The sequence below is a fragment of the Enhydra lutris genome, unplaced genomic scaffold (genome assembly GCF_002288905.1).
Source record: "Enhydra lutris kenyoni isolate GAN:26980312 unplaced genomic scaffold, ASM228890v2 scaffoldscaffold7, whole genome shotgun sequence".
Taxonomy (NCBI): Eukaryota; Metazoa; Chordata; class Mammalia; order Carnivora; family Mustelidae; genus Enhydra; species Enhydra lutris.
In genome coordinates this window covers 30,041,837-30,057,935 of record NW_019154091.1, presented here as the reverse complement: position 1 = coordinate 30,057,935, position 16,099 = coordinate 30,041,837, and the positions used below count along the sequence as shown (strand labels likewise).

Sequence of the window (16,099 nt, the reverse complement as noted above, 5' to 3'; positions counted from 1 at the left end):
TGGATATCATATATTGATATATGATATATATCATATATACAATCTGTGCTTAGTTCTTTTTCTGTACTGATATATATGTATATAATATATACTACATACTTAAAATATACACTTAATTTTGTGTGTATTAGTTGTGAAAAATTATATATATATATATATATATTTTTTTTTTTTTTTCAGATGTAAGTGAATACTCTTACAAACTAATGTTAGAGAATGACATTTTGGGGGAAAAGATGACATTTTGGGTGAGACACATTCAGCCTAAACAAGAAGGTGCTCCAACAAGAAGCATCCAGTTTCAAAATAAGTGGCAAATCTAACTGACATCCATGGCTAGAAGGGCTCAGGAGCTGGAGGTTTAAGGCGAGTACTGTGCTGATTCATGATGGCAATCCCAAGTACTAGCTTCCTGCTCTCATTTCCTCCCCACTTTCCAAACCCAGAGAGGTCTGAAACCATAATGATCAAACTAGGAGAGGTGGCCAAAAAGCTAGGTAGGAAGTGGGAGATTTTGGTCAAGTTCCCTTTCCCGACTTCAAGCCCAAAGGGATGGGGTGATGGGAGAGGAAAGGCTAACATTTAAATTGAATTCAGAGTTTGGGTTACTTCCTGAAATAAATATGTTTGTTCATGGATTGAGAGTGAGTGTTGGGTTTTGCAGTGATATAAAAAGCATCCAGAAAAGTTGTGAGACCTTCCTAAATTCTACTCAGAGGCAAGGGAAGCACCACTTTTTAGGGAAGATTTATAGTAAAGGAAAAGTGGAGATTAAAAACAAAGTTCCACAAGTCCCTCAATGTAGGTCATGTTTGCTTTGTGATTAATGATGAAGTATGTGCTTACTAGCCAGGAATCATACAATAGCAAGTTCTGCACAAGGCAAAAGAAAGCACCTAAAATGTGTGTTAAGTTTTATGCATAGTGTTGGACTTCTACTTTCTTTCAATTATTTGGTTTATTAGAAAATGGCTAAACACTGACAAATGAAACAGCATTTTTTATTTGCCTTTGCAAATTACACTTTTGGAATTATACTATTATTGCCCCAAACGGTGGCCTAGAACCCTGAGTGGTAAGCAGAACTGAAGGGATGAACACTTCAAACTGAAATACTACTTGAGCAGACTCTACCACCGCATGATCACTGCCTCCAGCCATAGGACCCATCTGTCCTTTTGTGGCTGCTGAGGTGGAATTGCTATGTGACTTAGCATATTTGACCATATTTACAAATCAATCATAGATTCCTGAAACTTCCATTGCTTTGTGACTCTTTCCACTCCCTTATGAGCATAAAAGATTGTGACACAGACACAAGGGAATCTGCAAGGTACTGATGTCAATTTCTACTTCCTGTTTTTAGGTTATGCCTAAGACTGTGAACCCTGATTTTGGTTCAGCAATGTGGCCAACCTGCAGGAGTGCAGTTTTGACATCTCAGCCTAATTATCTTTACCTTATAAAGATGTAGAGCATTTAGTTCTATCTCAAAGATTTTTTTCATCACCTTAAATGCGTTCATGCATCATTAGCAGCTAGGACACAGAGGACCTAACCACCCACTTGAGCAGCGGAATTGCCAGCCGAGCAAATCTTTTCAAGCAATGGACTTTCCGAGACCCTTCCAAGTCACCCTCCACACCCATTCTCCCCTTACCTGTTGCGTGGTGCTGGAGAAGGGCTGACTGGTCCAGGGAACCCAAGGTGTCTCTGTAATTCCGGTCAGCTGTGGATTGGGGTGTTGCCTCTGTCTGCTGTTGTGGCTGGAGCGTTCTGTTGTACTTCTGGTGAAGGCCTCTGTGGTGTTCCTAATAAGGTGTTCCAGGCTATATGGAACTGCATTTAAAGTAGTGGGGATTTGGGGTGGGGCCGTATTTCTAGTGCTCCTTACTGAAACTTCTGCTCCCAGGACAGCTGAGGTAAAGAAAGGACAGTTGCTAAAATTAGCTTCATGTTTTGTGGGTTCTTCACCTAAAAGCAACTTGACTTTAGAAAAAGGAGACATCTCTCATAACAGGGATGTGGATGCACTTTAGTTACATGAAAAATCAAAGGTCTGGGAGTGTGACGATGCTCATTTGCCCTGTTCAGTCCACCCATCCTTTATCCATCTATTGATATCCTAGGGTCAAGGGAGATGTGGAGACTGCTACCAGAAATCCCCAGCGGTGTGTAGAAGAGAGAATTAAACGTACTCTATGAGCATTGAGGGAGTCACGAAATTGGCTTCTGGGGGGTCCATGAATCTCGAGAAACTTCCTGCCAGGTCCTGAATATATGTCCATGTATACTTTTCTGCTGTTGGGAACTTTCATAGCTTTCGTTCAACTTCCCAAAGGGGTCATTAAACAAAATAACAGGTTGAGAATCCCAGCTAACAACTTGCCTAATGTCGCCATGAAGACTGATGACTCCCAGGAAAATAATGACTTTCTTTTACCACAGTGTGAACTGTTTCTAATCCTAATTGTGTGAGTACCAGATCCTGGGACAGTTGTGTTTCTAAGCTCCCTATCTTCTGGAAGGATGGTCAGTTGATTCAAAACTTATGAGCTAGTGGGATTAATTTTTAGCTCTACTTTGCAAGACTGAATTGCCCATACTTAAAGATAATTGATTTATGAATTAGCTTCACCTAGCCATAGTTTTAAAATGTGCTCTCTATCTGTTGGGACTATCGCTAATATGAACTCTCATTCAGTAAATGTTGTCAGAGCCAGCATGCCTCACAAGACCCCGGGAGATGCCAGTGCTGGCCCTGATGGTCTCTGGACCACGCTTTGTGTAACCTAGAGAACAATTGTGTAATATGAAGCCCTGGAAAGGTCTGTAAATTATGGGCCGAGGTGGCATGTTTAGATACTCCTATCAACTCCATTATATGTCATGGTTTCTTGGGATATAAAATCTTGCCCACTTAGATAACTATAACTTTGAAAAGTTTCTGGTTTACAGACTGGCAGAAAAAAGATTTTATTTTTTACTGCTCCTTTAGTGGTTCATTCAACCATTTCTTCTTTTCTTTTCTTTTTTTAAAAGATTTATTAATTTAGGGACGCCTGGGTGGCTCAGTGGGTTAAGCCTCTGCCTTCGGCTCAGGTCATGATCTCAGGATCCTGGGATCGAGTCCCTCATTGGGCTCTCTGCTCAGCAGGGAGCCTGCTTCCTCCTCTTTCTCTGCCTGCCTCTCTGCCTACTTGTGATCTCTCTCTGTCAAATAAATAAATAAATAAATAAATAAATAAATAAATAAAATCTTTAAAATATAAAGATTTATTTATTTAGAGAGAAAGTGCGAGAGCATGGGGAAGAGGCAGAGAGAGAATGGGAGAGAGAGAAACTCAAGAAGACCCCACCCTGAGCACAGAGCCAACCCGGGCTCCATCTCACGACCCTAAGATCATGACTTGAGCCGAAACCAAGAGTCAGATGTGTAATTGACTGTGCCACCCAGGCGCCCCACAACAATTTCTTAAGGAACTATTATGTGCTGTGAAAGTCCCCTGAAGCAGCTATTAACGTTTGCCTATCCCTTGTTCTGGTCCACCTATTGAGCCCTCTTTTGAATCTCATTTATTTCCATTCTGATTTCAATTGACATAATTTATATGATAATGTAGAGGGGGATAAGGCATGAAAAGAGGATGAAAAGAGAAAAGGTATTTTAAAAATTTAGGAAGATGTAAACACCAACATTTCTCTTAAAGGTTAATGAAATAATCATGACTATCAAGCATCCTTTTCTTGAGATGTGAAAGGTGATGTAAACCCTGTACGTGGGGTTGCCAGATTTAGCAGATAAAAATACATGATGTCCAGTTAAATTGGAGTTTGAGATAAAGAACTCATAATTCAGAATAGTTAGTGTATCTCAAATGTACAATATTGTAAAGGTTATATTACATATGACATATTATATTGGGAATATATATATATACTAAAAAATTGTCGTATCTGAAATTCAAATGTAATCGAAGGTTCTGTGCTATATCTGACAATCCTACCTGTACATCTACTAGACCTAGACTTTGATAGATATTTGGACATTCCCACTAGTTTCTGTATTTTTCCTTCTGAATCTTGTGCTGCTCCCACTGTTATTGTGCCCATGTCACCGCTCTGAACACAGACCAGGTTTATTTATCCCTAGGCTGTTTTTTTACATGACAAACCCACTTGTTCTATTAGCAATATTCCTTTATGATAAACTCTAAGAAGCAATCTTAATTTTGCAGTCTTATTTGAATTAGGTGCTAGAATGTTCCTTCAAGCAGACATTTGCCTGCCATTGGGATGTAAAAATTTCTGTATGTAGCGATTAGTATTTTGGTTATTTTGGGCTTTGGCCAATGCTGATCCTCTGAGTTGACTACCACTTACAACAATTTTAGCTTTCAGACTCTCAAAAAAAAAATTTTAATGATGGGTTAGGACAAAAACAAGCTTCCAAATACGTATCATGTAATTATGTGTCTTAGCATGTCAACCTATGCTTGCTTTTCTTCTTCACTAAGGGGCACTTGGTAAGTTCTTATCCTAAGAACTCTTTTTATTAGTCAACTTACATGACTGATTCAATGGATGAAACAGGACTCTCCCAAAATTAGATAAGTGATCAAAACACTCTTGCAATTTCTTCTCTGAATAACATAGCTTCTTACCATTACATGCAGCTTTGGAACATCTTATGGATAAAATTTCAGTCTTCTGTAATTGTCTTTAATTAACCTTCTAAATATATTTTTAAAACATTCCAAATGAAACAAGTCCATTTTCCATTTCAGGCCACTACCTTTTTTTCCAAAGAAAGAACCTACAGAATATCCAAGGCCTGTACCCCCTCATTTTGTGACTGTGTTTTTAACTTGTGCTATTTAAGAAGCAGGAAAGAGGGGCGCCTGGGTGGCTCAGTGGGTTGAGCCTCTGCCTTCGGCTCAGGTCATGATCTCAGGGTCCTGGGATCGAGCCCCACATCGGGCTCTCTGCTCGGTGGGGAGCCTGCTTCCCCCTCTCTCTGCCTGCCTCTCTACCTACCTGTGATCTCTCTCTCTCTCTCTCTCTGTCAAAAAAAAAAAAAAAAAAAAAAAAAAGAAGCAGGAAAGAAACTTTAGTCTTAACATTCAATTTCCAAATTCTGTGCATTTTAAAGCAGTGGTCTGCAAACTCTGGTAGGCATCAGAAACCCCTTTGGAGCTTCTTAGAATATTGAAGCCTTGGGGCACCTGGGTGGCTCAGTGGTTAAAGCCTCTGCCTTTGGCTCAGGTTGTGATCCCAGGGTCTTGGGATCGAGCCCCACATCGGGCTTTCTGCTCCACGGGGAGCCTGCTTCCTCCTCTCTCTCTCTCTCTGCCTGCCTCTCTGCCTACTTGTGATCTCTGTCTGTAAATAAATAAATAAAATCTTAAAAAAAAAAAAAAAGAATATTGAAGCCTTGGCCTTTCAGTAGATTTGGTGTGGGATCCAGCATCTACATGTCTAAGTTTCTCAGTGATTGTAATATATCTCTAACTATAAGGTTTTATCTATATACACGATATGAGCCAAACTGAATTCTATTCATTCTTTACATGGGTAATGAAGGGTTTTAAAGTAAATGGGAGGAGAGAAAAATCCATTACAGAAATATATAAGGCAACCAAAATACATTAATCTTTTCATCTCCTGAACTCTGTTGAAATGGGTGCTATGAAATTATATTAAAAATAGTAGATCCTTGGATGTTTTGGTATCTACAAAGTCTTCTGATGTTCTTTAAAAAGGTATATACATTTTACAGTTCATGAAAAAGCAAGATGTGTTTTGACACACTCAAGGAAAAGTTCTTACACAATGGAACAATATGTCGAAGCTATTTTTAAAAAGCTTTATTGTACCATTGCTACCACATTGTTTCCACATTATACATAATTCCTCTTAGAGCACAATTCAAGATAAGGGACACCATCCCGGGTCTGATTTAAAAGATTTTAGCATGGAACTTGTAAATAGCTCATCTATAAGATGACTTGTAATGACTGTACCATATCAGCACCATATTTTGAAAATATATTTTTGAAAAAAAATACATATTTTAGTTTATTAGTTAGTCTATGAATTAGCTCAGATTTGATTCATGATAGAAATGTCATTTTTGTATAATGATAATAAAAATACATGATTTGTCAGTTCCCCTCCCTTGAATGACACAAATAACTTTCAGGCATGTTGAAAACCGAATAACTTGAACAGAACTCATTTTGGAGATAGAAAATTTCGACTATATTGGGACTTGCTTTTCTGTAGGAAGATGCCAAATATAATATGCTTTTTAAAAGCAGGGAAATAATGTGGAAAAGATGTAAGAAGTGAAACAGAAGATGCATTAGAAAAAAGATGATTTATGTATATATATATAATATATATATATAAAGTACATTAACTATATTAAACAAGATTGGGCTAGAATAAATATGAAGTGAAATGTATGTGAATTATAAGAATCTAAATAATTTCTAGAAGTGGTAAAAAGAATAACATTTCAGAAAATGCCATCAGTTTGTACATAAAACAAACAGGGTACATATTTAAAATTTTAGAAAGTAAACCAGGAGGTGAAAACTTTGTGAAAAGAGACACTAAAGATGGAGAATTTGCAAACAATGGGAGACAGCAAACAAATCAGAAGTCACTAGAATTTCATTGAATTAGAATATTCAAAAAATATTTTACAGACTTAAAAAAGATCCAAGATTAGAAATAAAGAAAGTAAAATTAACAAATGGAAGTTAACAAAGCATAGAAGGACATCAAAGCAGAGCACAGTAAAAACTTTAAATTAAAAAAATGAATGAAAAACTGATTAAACAATACTTTTTAAAGGCCAATTACTACTCAGCTACTATACTATGAGTTGCACTAGGAAGATGCGCCTGGTGTATCCTGATGTTTTCTTTTGGGACATGCATGTCTATTAGATGGTGGGTAGAAGGAAACTAGGCTGGCTGGAAGAGGAAGAATGGCTTTTAAATTCATCACTACCAGGCTGTGGGAGAGGGATGTTGAAGCTGGTGCTACTTTACCAGGGTCAACAAAAGGGGAGATGGAGAGTGCGTGAATAACTTGGTGTGCCCATGGCTGATTTGTCCATCAGGCAAAATAGGCACAGTGCCTAGGGCCCATGATATTATAGGGGCTACAAAAACCTTTAAATTCTTGAAAATTGAAATTTCAGAGTCAAAGAAAATGTTTGCTTAAGATTTTTTTTTTCATACAATAGGAAAAAATGAGGATTTGGAGACCCATGAAAATTGACTGAATTATTTAATTCATTAATTTATTTTAATGGTGGGAGGGGCCCACAAAGACATAAGAGCCCAGGGCTCATGAAAGTCAGATGTAGCTGTGGGTGTGCCCTGATGAATTCATTGACATGGTACAGGGTGAAAATGGTTGGGGTGGGCGGGGGAAGGGCAGGAGTGCAGGGTTCTGGAAGCTGTGCTGGATATTTTTCAATTATCACATAAATGATGTATCAGTAATCAATGATCATATGATTTTCAATGATCACATAAATCAATGGTCGATTACAAGGCCCATGTTTTTATAATCATGCAAGGAGAAAACAAATCCTAACATGGCCATCCTAGCCAGTTTGGTCAAAATAGGGTCTATATGCGCAAAGGACACTGTGTTTGGTTTTGTTTTTCCCCTTACACCCTCTATATTTACAAGCATTCCCACCAATCACTAAAGGAAACAGCTTCTATTAAAACCCTTTCTCCCAAGAGTATATATGATTGCTTCCCTATTACAGCGCTTATGGGTTTTATTCCCTCACCCACATAACTATAATTAAACAATTACTTTAATCAGCAGTTAGAGCAAGTCTGGCAGCAAAACGGTTTACTTCAGCAGCGAAATCTCTTCAAGTAATTTCACTAGCTCAGTCATGTTAGGGACCTTTGAAACTATGTCTGCAAAAATTTTCCTGCCCTTAGGTAAGTGTAAGATTTGAATGAGTGGACCTATAGTAAGTGCTAAGTAAGGGCTGGTTGGTTAGCCAACATCCTACATACAATACATACAATGTCTCTCTCCATTTGTACAAAACACCCGAGTGAATGTAACTATTTTATTTATTTATTTTTAAAGATTTATTTATTTTTTTGAAAGAGAGAGAGAGCCCAAGGGAAGGGCAGAGGTAGAAGGAGACAAGCAGACTCCCCTTGAGCTCTGAGCTCAACTTGGGGCTCGATCTCAGGACCCTGAGATTGTGACATGAGCCCAAATCAAGAGTCTGATGCTTAGCCAACTAAGCCACCCAGGTGCCCTGAAAATAACTCTTTTAGAAAGCCACCTAACTGTATATAAGCGGGGAGACTTGGCATCCTTTGGAAAAAGTATCCAAGTGATGGCTGGAAATTTGCATCCTTCATCTAGAAGATGTTGCTACGTTTAAAGAGTTTGTCAAGTAGAGATTTGGACGTCAGAATGCATTTATATTCCTAAAGTAACTATCTTTTTAAAAATTTAAATGTGTGTATAAAATTGCAACATTATTGAATAGAACAGATTTTTTCCTTATTCTTTTTGCATGATTGATAACTGGTTTGTGTTAGTTTACAGAAGAAGACTCTGAAATTATATACTAGGGATTTCCTTTTTTTTCTTTTTAAAGATTTTATTTATTTATTTGACAGACAGAGATAACAAGTAGACAGAGAGGCAGGCAGAGAGAGAGGAGGAAGCAGGCTCCCTGCTGAGCAGAGAGCCCGATGCGGGGCTCTATCCCAGGACCCTGAGATCATGACCTGAGCCGAAGGCAGAGGCTTAATCCACTGAGCCACCCAGGCGCCCCTGAAATTATATACTAGGGATTTCTAAAAATTATGCTCTTAGTACAGCGACTCCAAGGATGTAGCTGTACAAGTTAACACAGCTACATCTGAGGAAAAATTGAGAAAGTCTGTCAGTCACCTTTTTGTTTTATTGACGCATGGCTAAAGGTAAAGTTGTTTCCAAAGAGCTGGATATCTGGCACATGATTGACAAAAGAATATAGGGAGAGAATGCATTTTTTTTTTCAATTTTTAGCCAGTTATTTCAGCATGTTGGAGATGTTTTTATTATTGCTCTTATGACTCAGAATAATAACTATAAGGGTCTAATTTTATAAATTGAGTATAAAATGTTGATTTTCCTTTTTCTTTTTTTCAAGATTTTATTTATTTATTTGAAATAAGAGAGAGAGAGACAGCTCTGGCAGGGGAGGGGTTGGAGGGAGAGGGAGAAGCAGCCTCCCCACTGAGCAGGGAGCCCAACAACAACAAAATTGTGCTATCAGATTATCATATTTTGTTATCAAAGCTTCTAAAAAGGACATTGGAGTCATCCATTGCAAAAATCTGAGTGTCATTTAATTTTTCGCAATGGATTCTCTAGCAAATCAATGAGCTTTCATGCTATGGGTCAACTAATATCATTCTGTATCTTTAATCAATGGTAAGTTTGGCATAGACCAGAAAAACATCTGTTAGCTCATAATTGTGTTAAAACCAACTAAAAAATACACGTGTATTCAAATGTAAGATTTTTCTTGGTATCATAATTGTGCAAATTTTCATTCTGCTTTTTTCTAGAAGTCCATTTTTCTTCCAGTCTACATGATCGGGCATGTTTTGGATACAGTTTTGGATATGTTCAGAGGCTAACTGTAAATGGTCTATTTCATCCACTTACTTTTGAAGTAAAGTCCATCATTGGACATGTTCTGCAGGAAGGTCAAAGGAAATCATTTTTTCCCTTTAATTATCTTCTATCTTGAAGAACTCTTTGCTGATCCATGTCTACTTTTTTAAAAGTTCCAATGAAACTTTCTCCTAAATAAGGTTCTATTGGGGGCTGCAAAAGAGTCTTACTTCTTGTGTTTAATGGTAGAACAAGAATATTTACAATGTTTCTGTATTGTTTAGGACAGTTCACTGTTCACTCAGTGAACTATAGGAAAAGAAATGTACAAATTGGTGTCATGTGCTGTATATTCTCTGATAAAGTTGAATTTTCTAACTGACTTTATCATTTTTACCTTATTCTCTTAGTTAGAAGTTTTATAAGCTCAGGACTATGCAGTCAACTTCTATTGTAGAAGAGTCACTGCATTCAACTAGCATGTAATTAAGTACTTATTTCATTTAGGAAGTGAATGAGAGACAGAAAACCATCCAAGGATCAGCATGGTGAAAAGACTCATATAAGCCCCTAAAATAAACATCTAATAAAAAAAGATATAAAAATACAGTGAATGTTGATCCCCAAATGGGATTATGGATCAAAATTATCTTAGGAACTTTAAAAAAAAAATCAATTATTAGCCCAAATTTCTTGAAACTGAATCTTGAAGGTGGTGGGAAAGAAGAAATGATGGCGATGAGTTCCTTCCCTCCCCCAGGTGATTCTTATGTAGTCAACTGGGCAAAATTCTGTGGTTAAGCATTTGGAAAACACTGTATGATGGAATATATACAGGACAAGGAATTAAGAAATTTAGGTTCTAATCAGACCTCTGCCACCAATTAAGCTGGGATAATTCACTTGACCTTGGTAAATTTCTGTCTCCTCAATGATGGGCTTCATTTCTAGATAATATCTTCAGTGATTTGTAAGGTCTGCTTGTACCTAATATATAATGATTCCATTAGTTTTATCTTTCATGACTTCCTAAAGCAAATCTCTACTATAGGAGTAAATAAGCAATAAAATGATTAAGTAAAACAGAAAATTAAGGGTCACCTGGGTGGCTCAGTCAGTGAAGTGTCAGACTCCTGACTTTGGCTTAGGTCATGATCTCAGGGTCCTGGGATCAGCCCCGAGTTGGGCTCCCTGTTCAGCAGGGAGACTGCTTCTCTTTCTCCCTCTGCCCCTCCCCTTGCTTGTACACACTCTCTCTCATTCTCTCTCTCAGATAAATAAAAAAGATCTTAAGAAAAAAGAAAATTGGGCTGTGTCCACAAATAAAATCCGCAGCACAGGACTGAACAGTGTGCTGTACCAGGAACTTCTGCACATGTATGCAAGTTTTTACTTGTATCTGTCACCTAGATTATATCCATCAGTGGTAAACAAGTTAGAAAACCCTGTGGCTACACATCAATTCTTACCATTTCAAAAGTCTGAGACCTCTTGTACCTCTAAACATTAGTACAAGAGATTTGCAAATGTGCAATGTAGTTTCCCATTTTGCCAGTCTTCTCAAACACCATTCTGATGATCTACTAGTCCCTCCTAATCAGAGAATAGAAGCATCTACATCAGCATAATTAATAATTTCTTCATCATTGGCTTTAGTCATTACATATCCCTGATTTATACCGCTACATTGAATGGTATCCAACCCAAGTGCCTACAGTGTGGTACAAAAAAGAAACCCAAGAAATATTTGTTTAACTAATAAAAGCAGCAAGGAAAGAAGGGAAGGGAAAGTAAGAGGTAGAAGGAAAGATGTTGGGCTTATTTAATGAGAATAATGAAACTTTCCACGTCAGTAGGAGCCACATGATCCATTTCCAATAGCTTATGAATCTCCCATGAGCATTGAGTTGAGGTAAGCAGACATCCCTTTAATGTGAAACAAAACAAACATAATGTAACATTGAGCAGAAAAACGTTCAAAATCTATTCCAAAAAGGAGAGCTCACCTTTTTTTAGGCAGAGGCTTCTATTGACTGGTTTCCCCTTCTGGTTGATATCCATTTTCATCCAGCTATGGAGGTATTTCCTGTCCTTCTTGACCACTACCTTGGAGCCTTGTTTCTTGAGAAAGAGAGAGGTATTTTCCACCTCAAGGAGCCCTTCCTGCTCATGGCAAGTCCATCGGGGTGCCTGGGAGCAGTGGGTAAAGATAGCTGATAGGGAAGGGCCACGAGAATTGGAGATGCCCAGGCACAGAGCAGATTTAACATGAAGGAGTTTTCCATCCTCAGTCCACATCCACTGCTGGTTCTGGCTGGTCGCATCACACAAACCCACGACCACTCTCTTATTTTTGGAAAGGCACTCTTGCTTATGGACATGGACAATCTGAAACCCCTCTGGAAGACGAGAGACTCATAAGGTAGTGTGTAGAAAATTATAAGGCCCATCAGAAAACAAAACAACCCACTCACAAATCAGCCAAATGACAATATGAGGCTGACTCATCTTTTGTTATTGCTATCGTTTCAAGTGAATATTCCCAGATTCAAAACATATGATTTAAAATCCCAAGGCTGACAATATCAAAATGTCATACTTTGCTCCCTTTCTTTTACTATCACATCCCTCAGGGAAGAAAACACACTCCCATTGAAATAATGAAAGGATTTGTGGAAAAGACACGAAACAATTAAGAGAATATGGTGTGATACTTGAACCCAATTAGTTAAATATGCTGTCTAACCATTTCTAGTCTTTCCATCTCATCACCATCCCCCTCTCTAAAAAGCCCCCCCTTTCCAATTCTGAACTTACCACTGTAGTATTTGTATACAAATTGCATTGTTTGAATACGTTTTTTAAAAATTAGATGTATTTATCCAAAACCAAAACAAAACAAATTTTCCCACCCATCTAAACTTTCTTAGCTATTAGCAACCAAAGAAGGTATTGATGATTACAAACACCATTTCTTACAGTCCTGGAGAGAAGCATTTCTCTATATTGTGACAGTACCTACGACTTCCCCTCGATAAATAATAGACTAAAAAAATCAGCATTTGTCAACATAAAAAAATTAAACATCCAATTGTTAAACATCAGTATTAAAAAGTGAAATATTCAGACTCAGATATCATATTCTGAACTTTTACCTAATTTGCTCAGCTCTCTCATGAAAATATTCAGAACTTCCTTCCAAATAACAACTTCCAAATAAAACACACCACAGTTCTTCACCTCCTATAGTTACATCTCCTCAGACTTTCTTTCTTTAACACGCACACAAAACAAACCTATAACCTGATAAGGAAAAAACATGGAGAATGCCACAGACTGTTACACAATCATCAAAACTTCTCCTTGAGGTGCTTTACTCTGTGCTGTAAAGACGCCATGTCAGGAGCAGCCTGAGGCATTTGGAGGACATGTGGAGACCATTTGTTTTCTTTTAGGGAGAAATCTCAACGGTATGGACAGAGCTGGCTCCTTTTATTCCTCCTCCTCATCGTCTTTGGTTAAACTGCCATGGAGACCTGGCTCCATTTCCTCCCTAGCTCAGACATTTTTCAAAGGACAGAGACTCCTCTGCTGGCTAGTGGAGAAAACACCACAAGAGAGAGGCAAGCCCACTCACCTGAATTCCCAAAGATCAAGCAGGTAAGAAGCGCCATGTAAAATTCAGCCTCCATTTTCCACTTAACAACTGTTCATGCTTTGCTTGGGGGGGAAAAAAAATCTCCCAGATAAGAGAAGCAAAGACTAGGAAGGAAATGTGCCTTCATGGTGGGGGAAAAAGTCAGTGACGAGCACTTCCTCCTATTGAATTGTTTGGGGAAGTTTTACACCAGTGTCCTTTTGTCTGTTTCCTTAGAAAGAAGGGATTATGATTACCTCTCCTATTTTACGGAGAAAAAATTCTGCCCTCCCAGAGTAGAATAAAACTTGTAAGTTTTCTCCTGCATCCCTGTGGCCCATAACGACTTCTTAACCTCAAGAGGGAAGAAAGGAATTGCAATCTTAGGTAACTGAATGTTCCTAAAAAATTACATCTCTTCAGGTGATGTTGATTCTGCTGAATAAACACAAGGCATGTAATTTATGAGGGTCTATGACAAGTGACATAAAGACATAAACATGTACTGTTTGTCTAATGATATGCTGGGAGTCTATTGAGGAAAACCACATAATGATGGCACTTCTAGAACATTATTCCTCAAGCGATGACAATATTACATTGCGAGATAGTTATCTCTGCTGGGGAGAGGCGGAGACTAAAATTAAACCCATCTCATTATCTATGCCAGGCTTCCCCCAAAAGAGAATAGCTTCTTTCCAATAGAGGGGAGGAAAAAAAGCATATGCTTTACTCAATACTTAGTATTAAGAGTAGTTTATTGGCAGTATGAAACAAAGTCAACATAGCTGCATTAAAAATTCATACTTGAGCAGAACATCTAGTGTTTGCTGAGTGCATTTTTTTAAAACTTTACTTGTCTCTTGAGGATGAAAACCTTTCAGAAATTTAAGAATATCCAAGGCAGCATCCTTTTGAAGAACTTCTGGGAACAGGACAGGTTACTTCATTCCCAAAGGCTTCTACCTTTTTTGGGGGGCAGGGAGAGATTCTAGGTAGACAGAATATTCAAAAATTCCTTCTTAGTAAAAGAGAGACAGGTATTTAAAATTCTGGATACATCATTGTTGATACAAATTTGTTTTTCCCTTTTAAAGTAAAATGACTCACAATGTAGAAATACAGTGGCTGGAGTTCTGGAGCAGAAACCATCTCCATGTCCAATAATAGAGATTAAATACATACACACCCAGCGACAATCATTGTGCTCTGTAATTGATTGACAGGAGGTACTGATAAATACACTTTTCATAGGTAATATTATCAAGACACATTTCCATATAAAATAGTACTGCTTTCGATTTTTTTTTTTTCAAAAACAAGGACTTATTAGTTAAAAATCCATTATCAATCACTTGCGACCTTAACGGCAAGATTCTGGTAACTGAGAAAAGTAATAGCACTTAAAACAGGAACAGTTTAACAGCTGACAGTCCATTCACAAGACAGGTTTTGCAAACATTAAAGCATCTAAACACACAATAATAATGTCTTCAGCAGCTCTTCCAGTTGTTATCTGATGACATATGTCACCGAGGATTTCATAACATACATTCTGTGTGGCAGGTAGTCAATACGGACAAACAAAATCCTCCTTAGCTGTGGGAGAAGTCTATCATACCTCCATCAGCACAGGACCTTCAGAATAATTTAGGGGATGCTTACAAATGCATTCATATACACAAGGGGATGCCGATCTGTAATTGTTGCCATCTTCCACGATCTGTGCCACAGGACTTCGCTTTCCTTCCACGGCAGGAAGCTCCTTCTAGAAGCCTCAGGGTGGGTAATTGGTTAACTACCCCTAGAGCTGGAGGGTCTGGTAAATCTTCAGAGAATCACTGGACAGTTTCAGCCGAAAGTCTGCTCTCATACAGGCACAGAGCGTGGTGCACGAATTCATACTGCTCACTAGTTTGGACCATGCCGCCCCTGTAAGGATGAGAGAATACAAGAACTTCTTACTGCTAATATCCTGCAGTCTTAAGTCACAGAGACCACATCCACGCTGGGGTATTACGCCAAAGACACAGAACAGTTGACCGGCTGATTCTTTGGTGATGCCTCTTACCTCCTGTGTCCAAATGACCCAACTGGTGAGCCTCATATGCTAATGTACAGAGAGGGGTTAACACAGCGCCCAGGAATCACTAGACATTTGATTAATTTTACCTACATACCATTACTGGGGAAGCAATACTGACTATTGGTCAAATACTTAGACTTTGGAACCACCGGCTGTCTGAGTTGAAATCCCTCCTATACCAATTCTTAGCTGTGTGCTTCTTGCACATGTTGTCTTAAAATTATCCTTAAGCATTCTATGGTTTTAATGTTATTATAAATATTGGTTTTGATCTTACCTTTAATCGTTCATTGCTATGAAATAAAAACCTTTGTTGTTTCAGTTTTCTCCTCTGTTAAAGTGGGATAACAACGGTACCTATTGCCAGGATTCCTGGCAGGTGTTAAAGGAATTCATGGACCTGAAGTGTCAGTATTGGGTGTCTCTCATTCATCTCATATTAAAATGGTTTATGCACTTGGTTTAAAAATTGAAGTTGGTTTACCGACCAAAACTCAGCTGTGAAGTGTTGCTCTTTGTACAAGTAAAAAGAACAACGATCCGGGAATGGTCTATTTGAGTATGTGATAGGGAAACGGCCTTAGTCTTTTTTTTTTTTTTAATTATTTTCATTAACTTATAATGTATTATTTGCTCCAGGGGTACAGGTCTGTGACTCGCCAGGCTTACACACTTCACAGCACTCACCACATCACATACCCTTCCCA

The 16,099-nt window shown here is 38.2% G+C and overlaps 2 protein-coding genes across 4 annotated transcripts in view; both read right to left on the bottom strand.

Moving 5' to 3' along the window:
* Positions 1-13,361, bottom strand: part of LOC111142161 (protein tyrosine phosphatase, receptor type B) — a 112,177-nt gene extending 98,816 nt beyond the window's left edge. The window contains exons 1-3 of the mRNA XM_022495154.1: positions 13,307-13,361; positions 11,676-12,068; positions 1,661-1,917 (exon numbers count right to left, since the gene is read on the bottom strand). Of these exons, the coding sequence (XP_022350862.1) occupies positions 1,661-1,917; positions 11,676-12,068; positions 13,307-13,361 (705 nt within the window). The remainder of the gene's footprint in view (positions 1-1,660; positions 1,918-11,675; positions 12,069-13,306) is intronic.
* A 733-nt stretch (positions 13,362-14,094) lies between these two features.
* LOC111142112 (protein tyrosine phosphatase, receptor type R) overlaps positions 14,095-16,099 on the bottom strand; it is a 240,409-nt gene continuing 238,404 nt past the window's right edge. For all 3 annotated transcript variants that reach the window (XM_022495078.1, XM_022495079.1, XM_022495080.1), the window contains one exon: positions 14,095-15,238. In XM_022495078.1, the coding sequence (XP_022350786.1) occupies positions 15,145-15,238 (94 nt within the window). In that variant the 3' untranslated portion in view covers positions 14,095-15,144. The remainder of the gene's footprint in view (positions 15,239-16,099) is intronic.